Below are 13,242 nucleotides of genomic sequence, written 5' to 3'. Positions count from 1 at the left end.
CTGATAACTGGTAATATTTCACCATTTTATACCAGTAACTTAAACTGGCTGACTTTATACATATGCTAATGTCAGCTAGAGCTAACAGTCTTTTCCCCTTCTTTCTATGTGCTTACTCCTAGAGCAGGGGTAGGCAAACTCCAGCACTCCAGCTGTTGTGAAACTACAACTCCCAGCATGCACGCTGGGAATTGTAGTTTTACAACAGCTGGAGTGCCGAAGGTTGCAGATCCCTGTCTTAGAGGTTCAGTTCTTCCTCCTCTGGCCCCATCCTCATGTTAATTGACAGGGCTAAGCAGTGTTCATATTGTGACATGCATCAGTATGTCCTACAGCTTGTTTGCCGTTTTTTTTTTTTTTTTTTACAAAATTCACCATTTCTACTAGAAAATATTGCATGCATATTTTCATAATAGGCAGCATATATGAGACCTATGAATGCTTCTAAGCAAGCTGAACTGCTCAGCACCTAATGGTAACCAGTCTCATTCCTGATTTCTGTGTAGTACCACCTATGCCTTTATTTGTAAAATCTTGATTAACAAGATGTCTTTAAAGGGTATTTTGAGTTTGGATGTGACATTTAAAAGAAGGCTGCAAGGTCATTACAGTAGCAGTACACTAACACCAATTCCTTTTTTGTTTGTTGCACAGTTGCTCCCTATGTGCTCCACCTCACTGCAGCGAGAGGAAATGGCCTCGGTAGCCCCTGTCGGTAGCAGACTTCCGTTCCCGTTATGTATTACTGACATCCATTCCGGGCTGTTCTCCTCCCCCTGTAATCTCCTGGCTGCTGAAGAGGAAATCTCCCCCTCTTCTCCTGTGCTTATTATATTTATTGGGCTCCCTCTGACACAGTAGTTTCAAATTACAGCCTCCTATAACTCCTAGTGCTGGAACTGAGCATGCTCGACCATCACACTGAACTACAGGTTGTGGTCATGGGCAGTGAAGGAAACTACTCCAAAGATTGAATTACTATATACTGAGGATTTTTACAATATGTATTTTAAATAGGAGTCACGTTTTGAATACCAGAATACCCCTTTAAGTAGGGGGTGCACTTTTGTTAAGATATGGCATTGTTCAAATAAAGCAAAGCAAATAAATTCAAAGGAATACTTTTTGTGTACCCATTTATCATTTATTCAGCATGCCCTTTTCCTACCCAAGGAAAAAAACTTTGAAAGTATTTCTAAAAAGAATACCACAGCTTTAGTATCTGGTATTACTATGGAAATCCTAAAACAGGTACAGATAATTAAAAAAAAAAAACGAAGAAAAAAACCCCAAACCATTCTGGAAGAGAAAAATAAAAAAAAATGCTTAGGGATGGCTGATTAAAGTCACGTACAAAGACAAGTTCATATTGTAGGATCATATCAAATACACAAGTATGGTGGATGGCAGCAGTATATCAATACCCAAGAAGATGGTAGTCCCTACACGTTTACAAATGGATTTAAGGGAAAAAAGGAATAATTATAGAAGCTGAAATATAAAATCAAAGATCTTTTAATAAAGAAAAGCTGTCCGTGGAAAGGGTGTCTTCATATCAGGACAAACCGCATCACAGAATGATAGGAAAGTGTCTCCCCTTAATTAGCAACTTAAATCAGTCTAATCCAGTGATAAGCTGCCTTTCTCATCTTTATTTTCTGCTCCACTCTCGTCTTCCTCAATTTCTCCCTCCTCCCCGCTGAACTTGTCGTGAGACCACTTTGGGCTGGCGCCCGGTTTTCGAAACAAGAACCTCCCCCTTCCACGAGTGAAATTGGCGCGGCCTCTCCCGCGATTCACCCATTTTTCCTCGTTTTCCCCTTCCCGGTCGTCGTGCTGCAGAGAGATGAGAATGGATCAGGTCGGGGGTCTGGATACTGAAAGTCACTGTAATGAACGGATGTCTCCACAAACTGACTGTCCTTTAGTCTACGGCCGCACCTGAAATTGAACATGTCGCTATAAAATGGTGACCATTCTTTAAACTGACTTTTCCTCCACATATTTAAAAGGGGTTGCCCAGTTTCATGACATTGATGGCCTATCCTCACGACAGGTCTTCAATATCAGATTGGTAGTGGTGGTGGCTGGGGGGCCCAACTCCCAGCACCCCCAACGATTAGCTGTGTTAGGGATGGTTACTCATGTGAGCGCCGAGTCCTCTTCAATGTTTACCTGCACACTGTCTATATTGTAGCAGCAGTGCAGTGCAATTACAGTTTCCTATACTAGTCAAATAAATGGGATGAACAGCTGTAGTTACTGGACCACCAATACAATATAGACTGTGCAGGTAAACACTGGAGAGGATGCAGTGCTCGCCATGAATCCAACAGCTGATTGGTAAGGATGCCTGAGCCCTACCGATCTGATGTTGATGACGTATCCTGAGGATAGGTCATCAGTATCATGAAACCCGGCAACCCCCTTTAAGGGCAATAAAACAGGAGCAACAAAAGACACATACATGCGCACACACACAAAGCATTCTGCGAGAACCCAACTCTTTTTAATTGACAAAAAAAATTAGTTGTGTGTCAACTAAATTGGTCTCCTCTGGCATTCATACATTGACAGGGTGGTGAATACGGAGAATTAGGTGCACTACCCTTGTACAAGTTGCTACAAAGACATAAAAGGGACAATGTTTCTTCCCTGCAAACACTTACAAGCAAGGAAACACACCACACAAAACACTCCTCTAGTGATACAAACGGAAAAATGAGCAATACATACCAAGTAATACTTCTTGCTTTTAGGGGTGTATTCTGGATCCCATTCTTCATCCCGGTTGCGTTTCTGAAAGTCATTGTTGTTGTTATTGTTGTTTCCTGAATAGGACCCCCTGCTGTTCCATGGCCGTGTACCTCTTGCTCTGTATTGCTGTTGAGACAGGTTACAAAATGTTAGCATTTTCTTTTACCATGCAGTGTTCCCAAGTCAAACTAGTAAGTGAAAATTACCAAAAATATTTCACATTCATTTTGTTTTATAAGATATATCAAACTCTAAACTTATGAAAAATAACTGGAATTTAAGAGCTTAAAGACATGGGCAATTTTAGTCCTTGTGTTTTTTCCTCACACCTTCAATACTAGAACACTAGTGCAGTCTATGGAATTTCAACTGGCTGCCTGTCAGGCCATGCCTCGGACACGCAGCTAAATAGGAAAGTGCTGGGAGCCTTCACAAGGCCCCAGGCTGTCAAGGCAAACTGATTGGAGTCCGGCAACTTCGCTGTGCGGGCTCCTAGCGGAAAACCGAGGCAGTTCCCTCCCTGTGTCGCTATTGACTGTGGCATCTGAGTGGTGAAATGACCAGGATTGGAGTTCTCTCTGAACCTGGTCACTGCCAGAGAGTGCCTGCTGTATTATACAGTCTGCACCCGCTATGTATGGAGCAAGGTCAGCATGAGCCCACCCCATTCAAACTCTTAATCCTCATGATGGACAGGTATGTCATGGCGAGTTAAGGGGTTACAGACTTGGACTTTTAAATAGGTTATTCACTTAATTCCAGTTAGAAGACAGCAATGTATTTCAGTATCTCTTAAGCTACTAACTATCTTACAGATTTACACAAAACTAGTATCTGCTCTCTGGGGGGACCCAGTGACATGTCACTACTGTGACTACTCACTGGCTGCTGTGGCCACGTGCTACATGTCAAGCTGGTTGTTGAAGTGGGGAGACTTGTGGTCCCCAAGGGGGAGCAATGGGCCAGAACAAAATGTTGAGGATCAAGTAAGCATGATTCCCACCGCGAGTCCAGCCATGCTGAGGGGTGTGCAGAAATGGTCCGCAGGGGTGAACAACCCCATTAACAGCAGCAGTTAAATTGTAAAGTACAAATTCACTGTGAAATCATGCAAATAACTCTCCCTCTGGTAAACCTAAAGAACTACTTGACATTTCAATTTATTGCTAATAAAAATTAAGACCCTTAAAGTGCTTGTCCGGGGTTTCCATATTGTACAGCGCTGTTCCCATTCACTTCATTCAGAGCAGCGCTGCAATTACTAGCTCTGTCCATGACACAATGGATAGAAGTGTGTAGTCCTGCTGCTAAGCTACTCTGCGATAGCTGATTGGTGGGGCTGCAGGAAGTCAGGCCCTGCCCAATTAGGCAGTTATAGCCTATTCTAAAGTTAGGCCAAATGAAAATCCTGGCAGTGCAGTTCAATGAGGATGGATGGTACTGTTCTTCATGAGCACAACCTACACATTGTAAATCTTTTTAAGCGCTCTCAATGATAATGTTTAAAAAATATATATTTTTCAGTTTTCAAGCAAAGCATCAATGTAAAAGTGGAATTTAATTTACAACTAGCACAGCTTAGTACGTTTGTTTCCCGGGAGACAGGAGTAGCTTACAAAGGTTCCTCGAGCTCGTCCTCGGTCACTAGTTCCTTGGTATTCCTTGTTTCCTAAACGTGCCTTTTCAAAGTTTGAGGAATTTTCATCCTTGTCTTCATTCTCAGTAGGGAATTCATCAGTACCCGCTGCCCGCACAGAATGGGAGGAATGTGAAGAGGAGGAGGAAGAGCGGGAACGCTCACGCACTTTCCTATGTTTCCTGTAGGACAGGGAAACAGTTTAAGACTTACATATACTTAACGATATCATATCAAGTTACATCCAGCTACTACCCAGTGCTGAGAAGTAGTTTTAAAGATACTTAGTTTTCCTTATAGCTCAAGTGTATAATATAAAAGTAAAAGTGAATTCCCATTTGGGACTTTTACAGCATATCTACAGGATAGGTCCCCACCTCTGAGACTAGCTCCTATTCCCATCAAGCCTGGATGGAAATTGAGAGGTATCAGCACTGCTCTCGTCATTGACCTGAATAGCATTACTGAAAACAGCACAATTTAGATGCTTAACACCATTTAACAAGCAGTGAACCAAACTGATGGGAGTCCGTTAGGTCCTTTTTGTGTATGAAGCCAATAATAGAGCTGGTTAGGGGAACACGTCATAACTTTTTGGCTGCAAATACATATTTCATTAAGGTGCATGCACAGTAGCCAGATTTCAATTAAAAAGACAGTGACACTGCAAAATAGAGACGTCAATCAAGGATATGGGGGCGCCATTGGGCAGGGCTTAAGGATGAGACCCAGAGAATATGTCAGGCATGTGCAACCTCATTTACATAATGCATCACAGTTCTTTTTCTCAGAAATAGTATCTGTGGCCATTAATATATTCTGGAGTCCCCTACCCTGCCCAGTTATCAGTTTAATACCAGAAAGGACCTGACAGACTCCCTTTGAAGTGCCTAGTGGGTGAAATAGGAAAATCTTGCAAACTACAATACACATACTTGTGTTTTTTGGATGACTTCTTGGGCTTCTCTGGTTTCTCAGATGACCTCTCCCTGGATCGGCTTGAATCTCTGGAATCCCCAGAGTCACGGGAATGGTCACGCTTGTCCTTATGTTTTTTGCGGCGTTCAATGTCCTGCCGCAGATCTGAGGGCTCCTCTTTGTATTTTCCCTCTCCCTAAAGTAACATAGGAAAAAGGTTACACTAGAGATCAGTCAAACTGAAGTACAAAATGTGATTTTTTTCTGTTAGTGACTTCTGTAGCATTAAGGAGGATGCATCTATTTAAATATTTTACTCATCACTTTATTAAATACGACACATTTGCTGTATTTACCTCGTCAGTTACTGAAAAATACAGAGGGCTGTAATCCTTTTGCAATAAACTAACATTTTCCAACACAACATGAACAGAAGTGTGGTTAGAATGCATTTATTTCCATTTACACGATAAACAATCTGGCCAAGTTACAAAGAGAAGTTTAAAAACATAAAAAAGCAGCGACACAATATGGCACTCAAAAAATACAATTCTGGGGGGAAAAACAATATACAATTCTGGAGCAGCTTTTAACGTTTCCCCAAAAATCAAGAGTGGGCTCATAAAATTCCTGCAATCCACGTTCAATAGAAAAACATGAAGTAACTATACGAAGAATAGTAGTGCGATTTTCACAAAGTATTTAAGAAAAGCAAGTGCAAGACTGTGGTCCCTGAGAAAACCTTCAATCTGAAGTAATCTTTACTGAGTTGCTGTAAATTTGTATTAATGATTTCCTTAATTCTGTCTTTGCAGAACAATTATCTGTAAATCGGTCTTCTAGCAGGTTTTCAGAAATGAGATTTATTGAAAAACACAAGCCGACAATACACTCAGAATAAAGTTGGTAAAACCTGCCAATTTCAGCAGATCCGGTGTCCTGGGGCCTCCCTATTCACTCCTGACAACAGACCTCAGAAAGGAGGGCAAGGGAGTGGGGAGGAATGAGATTTGTTGGATTCAACATGGCGATCCTTTGATCCTGTGGGAGATAAGGTGCGGCTAGCGGGATCTTCCCAATGAAATACATATACACTTTCTCTCACCAGTTTGTGTGTGGCCGGTCAGGGGAGAATAAAAATGGCTGTGATTCATCAAAAATCTCTGATGTTGTTAAAACTAATTGCATTTTACTTCGTACAATGTTTTAAAAAAAACAAAAAAAAAAAAAACACCAACTAGAACTAGCTACATAGCTTTCGGAAATAAAAATACTTTCTAGTATTTTTCAGTAGCAATTTCTAGTTTAACCATTTCCTTACCATTCCAATTTGGGGTCTAGCACTGTAAATAACTACTTTCTGAGCCAGCCTACATGTATCTTTCACAGGACACAGACCTTTCTTTTGTGCCATTAGGTGACAAAAAAAATATTTTTTTAAATTACAGAAAACGATACTTTTTTTCTGTTGCAATAAATTTCAAGAGAAAACATTTCTAAGACCATGGACACTATTCGTGCAATTTCTAAGACCATGGACACTAATTGTATTTATTTTGAGCAACTTTGGAAATTTTAAGCTTTTGGCCTTTATTTACTTTTTCTATTTTATACAAATCCACCCCCCCCCCATACTAAATATAGCTAAAATGTATACCTATATTTTTTTTTATGAAAGAAAAAGGGGAGGGGGTTAAGTCAGTGTACATGTTATACAGTCTGCTATACTAGTTTGCTAAAACTAGTAACTATAGCTACAACATTTGCAATTTTCTTTATTTCACTTTAAATTTTTAACTTTTTTTTATGGAAAAAAAGTTAATTAATCCCTTCCTGCTATAGTCTGGGCAGGAAGGGGATAATTCAGACTGCAGGCTTACATTTGTGGAGGAAGCGAAGGCAAGAAGTTGCTCCACTCCTGGTTTAGTGTGTGCAGTGTGGAACTAGCGCTTCCTACTTAGTGTACCACAGGCACTGCTGCCCTTCCTCAGACTGGGCACTTTAAGAGGTTGTTCCACAAAAACTATTCTATATTTTTAAGACTAGCGTCCGAATGTTATTACTTTTGTAATTGCACTTCATAAAAAATTAAGCCTAGCCACTGAATTATTCTATAAAATGTATATGAATAGCGTCATCTGCCGTTTTGTTATTTTCCTTATTTCTGCCCACCTCTGAGGTGGATGGCACATGCTTAGTTCCATCCTTTAACCGACACCAACCAACTCTACTGTTAGAAGCTGCAGCAGTTACAGGGAGAGAGCAAATTGCTGTCCCCAATGCACGGAACGGCCACACAACGGCGGTGCGCATGAGGCCTCAATGTGAAGTATAGTGCTGGTTCTAGCCATGTTAGTAAGATTGTCACCTACTCTTTGATGTCAGATTTCTATTTTTTATATTTATCATGGGATAATCCATTTAAAAGTGCAGCAGAAGGTCTGCCTAGAGCAGAATTCCTACTAAAAGCAGAGTGTGGTGTACAGCACTGGGCATCTCCTATGTCAGTCTCTATGACCATAAGAATAACCATGGCAATTGTCAGCCAGTGACGTCTGTCATAATACTTATCGGTGTTCATGCATTCCTGTGTAACTTAATCTTCTACCAGACAACTAGACAAAAAGGACATTTCTCCATTATCCTCACCTGTGGTACGAATGATTGTTTAAGGCTAGGTTCAAATATGCAGTAGTATAGGAACAAAAAAACAATTGCCAGATGCAGCATTTTTGGCCCCCCAGTGGTGCCCGAAAGATCCCACTGACTATAAATTAAATGTGGCTCATCGGGTTTCTGGTATGGATGCCAATAAAATCTAAGACAGACGTGAACCTAGCCTTAATATTCCAGAGACAAGGCCATCAAAATGGTTATAAATGAATTCACACTCTTGTAGTCATTTGGGCCTAATTTAGGCATATGATCTCCCTACCTGATAATGTAATTTTGTGCAATTATACAAACCCACCTCTTCTTCCCGATTGGTCAGTCAATATGCGATTCCTTCGCTTAACACCAACAGATGAACCCCACAACCCGAAGGAAACGATTGCTTAAGAGGCTCTGACTTGACCGTGAAGAAATATGTGAGACACAGCACAAGATAAAGGGTTGTCAGAGTTAAATAAAAACCCTGCCGGCAACAGTGAGTGTAAAAAAGTAATTGCCATTTTTCTCCTGTTTCTTCCTTGCTCTGTGCTCCTGTCCTCCCAACTAGGATTCAATTCTCTGGCTACAGCAGCAAAGGCCCATACACACCATGTCATCGCTGCCGCCAATCGCTGTCCTCAGTGTATACTGTTCTTAGCAGCATGGCGAGGGCTGGAGTGTACATGACCTCAGTTCTGAAAGACCGGAGCTGGATGCTGAAACCAACAGGGGGAGCAAAATGGTAATATAACATCTGTAGGTTTATCTCATTTCCTGATGCCAGTTTTTATTTTTTTTTACTTAACAAGGACAACCCTTTTAAATAATTGCCATTATAATATGTAAATTATATTTGTGCTTTTTTTGGCAACCAAAAATATATTTGGCTCAATATTTAGGAGCCCAAGGGCATTAAGTCTGTTTGTGTGGATTAGTGTATTGACTCTTGCACACGACCATATGGCTTTTTTAGTATTTTGCTGTCCACAAAAAAATACGGATGACGTCCATGTTTTTTGCAGAACGGAAAAGCTGGCCCCTGATGGAACAGTACTCTTCTTGTCAGTTATGTGGACAATAATAGGACATGTTCTATCAGAAAAATGGAAGGCATACTAAATTCCGTATTTTTTGGGGGGCGGATCCATTGAAATGAATGGTTCCTTATACGGTCCGTATACGGAACGCAAAGAGGCTTATAGCAAAATGTATTTTTACATGATTATTGTGGCAGCCATCTTGCTCAAGTGCCTATAGCACCAAGATAAGAAGACATGGTAGAAAGTCAGGTCATGCGCTGACAAATGCAAAGGTCACTGTGCAGGGAAGGCAAGTAGATAAGCTGGGACTATTGCTTACTGTGAAGGTGTTATCTTTCATTGTAATCCTACTAGGACGATGAAGAGATAATTTCTGAAAAGTGCTCTCTACAGAACAGGAAGTGAGAGCCAGTGTGAAACTGGCGATATTTCAATAGTTCTATATAGACATAAAAAATGTAATTATTATTCCTTTTATTTTGTGCCTGCAGCATAGATGTTAAACAGAAGATTCATACTTACCCTGCTCCAAGCCGCCACAGCTCTCTCATTCTTCCGGTCACAGAACTCTTTATATTTGGCTGGTTATGGGCATGGTCACATACCCTGCTGCAACCAATGATGTGCTGCTTGTGGCCACATCACCGATGAATGATGTATGTGACCATGCCCATAGGCAGTATATATATTTAGTTTCAGGGAGCAGGCTGTGGGTACTTGGTAAATAAAAAAAAAATATACAAATTTTCACCGGAAATCTCCTTTAAGAAAACTAAAACCAGATTATCACAGGATATGTCCAACCTTTCACTCTTCTCCCCCCCCCCCCCCCCCCCCAATAAGGTTGACATCATTGTACTGTTCCCATTAGTAATAAAACATTTAGGCTGAAGTAATCTACTGGAGACAGCACCATTTTGCCTATATGGTTTTAGGTCACACTTTACATCCTGAGCAGATGTAATGCAAGGTCACTGTCACAACAGTTCATTTAAAGGAAAGTCACCAGAATTCTACCAATTGGTGGGTGGAATTACCACTGATCAGGGCATGCAACCGGCTGTTATTAACAAAACGTGTCTGGTATACAATAGAGTGATATACTTACAAGCAGAACCCAAAAATACATTAGGGCCATTTGCTCATCACTGGAGATTTTGGTTCCAAAATTCCTCTGTCTTTCATTTCAACCACAATAGACCTTGGAGTGATTTCATTTTTACCATATCCTAAACCACTTCACAAAGGTTGTTGATATATAGATTTTGATTTATTAAACATTTAACAGTTTGCAGATCATTTTTTTAGACATATTTCACATCCTTAAAAGAAAAACACAAACTTAAGTAGAGAGCAAGACAGTAGCATTTCTTAAAGATAGAAAAGACCTAGTAGTTTGAAAGCTTTTAGGTGAAAGTCATAAAAATTTAGTCTTTACCTTGTGGCTTCCTTCTTTTGTTTGTTTGCCTTCCTCCTGCAAAATCCCATGTTTTCTAAAAGCACTAGGAGAAATGTCAATTCTCCTGTACAAAACGCAAGAAAAATAGATAGTAAGATAGAGAAGCAGAATTTACTGAAAGCAGAGCATCGTCGCAAGTGGTTTGTGTAACATGGGAAGCGGTATGGGTGGTACCTGTGAATTTCTGGACTCTTTCGGCTTTTTGACGGTTCCTGTTCTTTTACTTTCTTTGAATAAGAGGAGAAACGCTCACTCAGGGTCATTGTTGAGGGACCAAAATGGTGCTCTGTTGAATAATGGCAGAAAAAAAATGATTGTAGAACAAACTATCAAAAACACAAGAGCAATAATTTCCTATTTTCCATGTATGTGCAATTCTACACAACCATGTCAACTGCACTTGTGCTGGACAGGATTAATAAAAAGCTCTACTACAACTCCACCAGATAAGTATGGCTATGACAAGATTTCCACTACATGCTCAGGGCGCACCACAGCTTTACGAATAGTGCGTGGCCTGCAGGTCGGAAGTCACAATTCAACACATCTCCAATTTTGGGGGTTTAGTTTATGATGAATTCCCTTGTACCGCTTTGTGCCATTTCATGGTAACTTTCACTTCCGATTCAGGGTAGATCAGCAGAGTATGTGATGAATCAAATCCTGTATTCAAGGGCAGAAACCCTAAAGAACATTCCATAGTAAACATCTGGTTTACACACGAGTAAAGTTCTGCATTGTAATTGACTAGAAGAACAAAGTCACATAGAGCAGAATATATTTATCATATGATAATATAACGTTGAAGAAAACCACAGAAATAAGATGATAATGCACTTATTAAAGCAGATGCAAGCACTATATATGGACTAAGTCCTCACTCTGATATGACAATATCTGAGACACTTAGTCAATATATTTTGATCAAAACACATCTAAGCCCGCCTACCGAACGTCAAGGTGGTCTCAGGTCAGACGGGTCCTACGCTAAACCTACCTAAGCCGTTGGGCTTCTATGTTCAGGAGCGCAGACGCCGCACATATGGTGTGCTGCTCCTAGTAACCTCCATGTGCATCAAGCAACCAATGGGAGGAGGAGCAAGCACAGCCATATGTACCACCTAATTAAGGCGCTCATTGGATAGGGGAGGGGGGCAAAAGTGCAGAGGAATGCTACTCCCAAGATACTAGGTGCGCATTCACACTTGAAGGTGCCACTCCCTCAAGCAAACACTACATAAACAAAAAAAATCACAGAAAAAACTAAGATAAAAACATCCTGCACGATGATACAAATTTGCGGATGTCCCTGGCCATATTATTGAAGAAAACCACAGAAATAAGATAATAATGCACTTAGTCCATATATAGTGCTTGCATCTGCTTTAATAAGTGCATTATTATCTTATTTCTGTGGTTTTCTTCAATAATATGGCCAGGGACATCCGCAAATTTGTATCATATCGTGCAGGATGTTTTTATCTTAGTTTTTTCTGTGATTTTTTTGTTTAAGTAGTGTTTGCTTGAGGGAGTGGCACCTTCAAGTGTGAATGCACACCTAGTATCTTGGGAGTAGCATTCCTCTGCACTTTTGCCCCCCTCCCCTATCCAATGAGCGCCTTAATTAGGTGGTACATATGGCTGTGCTTGCTCCTCCTCCCATTGGTTGCTTGATGCACATGGAGGTTACTAGGAGCAGCACACCATATGTGCGGCGTCTGCGCTCCTGAACATAGAAGCCCAACGGCTTAGGTAGGTTTAGTGTAGGACCCGCCTGACCTGAGACCACCTTGACGTTCGGTAGGCGGGCTTAGATGTGTTTTGATCAAAATATATCGACTAAGTGTCTCAGACATTATCATATCAGAGTGAGGACTTAGTCCATATATAGTGCTTGCATCTGCTTTAATAAGTGCATTATTATCTTATTTCTGTGGTTTTCTTCAATAATATGGCCAGGGACATCGGCAAATTTGTATCATATCGTGCAGGATGTTTTTATCTTGGTTTTTTTCTGTGATTTTTTTGATAATATAACGTTCCAACAGAAAGACAAACCTGTCACCAAAACACTATCCTTCTCACACACACACACCCCAGAAGGAAAGAGCACCCACCCCCTGCCTCTACTACTCTCCAAGTTACAAGGAAGCTAAAACTTGCTCGAATTTTGCGGAACGGGTACAGACCCATTCATTCTCTATGGGGACGGCATGGATGCGGTGCTGTCCACATCCGCATTTCCAGAGTGCACCGCCGATCTTCAGGTCAGCGGCTCTGGAAAAAAAAAGAACACTTATTCTTGCCCGCAATTTTCTATGGGGGTGCCGGCCGGGTGTATTGCGGATCCGAAATACACTACGGAAATGTGAATGGACCCTTAACCTTCCATGTCAGGCTCTTCAACAAGATGTAGAAGACGACATTTCCAATCAAGCCCATTTGATGAGGCATTGGTAAATGTAGATATTTGCTAGGCACAGTACCTCAGCTGAATTTCCTGCAAGAACTAATTGGGATATTTAATCTATGACCAGCTTTAGAAATACTTGGCTTCTTTCTTCCAGAAATAGTACCACACCTGTCTACCGGTTGTGTCTGGTTTTACAGCTCAGCTCCATTGAGGGCCGCTGAAGCCCAATAACAGACAGGCAACCATGGCCGATATTCATACTTCGCATTAGTGTATCCTAGAAGGCACAGAACACCATTTATTTTCTGGAGCACACTATTCTGGTTAGAAATGTTATATAAACACATTAAAGAAAAAAAATTGTTAG

General features: G+C 40.9%; 1 protein-coding gene across 4 annotated transcripts in view; it reads right to left on the bottom strand.

Annotated features, from left to right (window-relative positions):
• Nucleotides 1-1,122: 1,122 nt before the first annotated feature.
• THRAP3 (thyroid hormone receptor associated protein 3) overlaps nt 1,123-13,242 on the bottom strand; it is a 45,516-nt gene continuing 33,396 nt past the window's right edge. For 3 of the 4 annotated variants that reach the window (XM_044287698.1, XM_044287697.1, XM_044287699.1), the window contains 6 exons: nt 10,637-10,748; nt 10,442-10,526; nt 5,329-5,507; nt 4,374-4,575; nt 2,737-2,883; nt 1,123-1,836 (listed from right to left, as the gene is read on the bottom strand). In XM_044287698.1, coding sequence (XP_044143633.1) covers nt 1,621-1,836; nt 2,737-2,883; nt 4,374-4,575; nt 5,329-5,507; nt 10,442-10,526; nt 10,637-10,748 — 941 coding nt within the window. In that variant the 3' untranslated portion in view covers nt 1,123-1,620. Of the gene's footprint in view, nt 1,942-2,736; nt 2,884-4,373; nt 4,576-5,328; nt 5,508-10,441; nt 10,527-10,636; nt 10,749-13,242 lie in introns of all 4 variants that reach the window. The other variant, XM_044287700.1, reaches the window with a different exon arrangement.

Source organism: Bufo gargarizans, chromosome 3 (genome assembly GCF_014858855.1).
Source record: "Bufo gargarizans isolate SCDJY-AF-19 chromosome 3, ASM1485885v1, whole genome shotgun sequence".
Lineage (NCBI taxonomy): Eukaryota > Metazoa > Chordata > Amphibia > Anura > Bufonidae > Bufo > Bufo gargarizans.
Note: the sequence above shows the minus strand (reverse complement) of the source record. Positions and strands in the feature narration are given on the sequence as shown.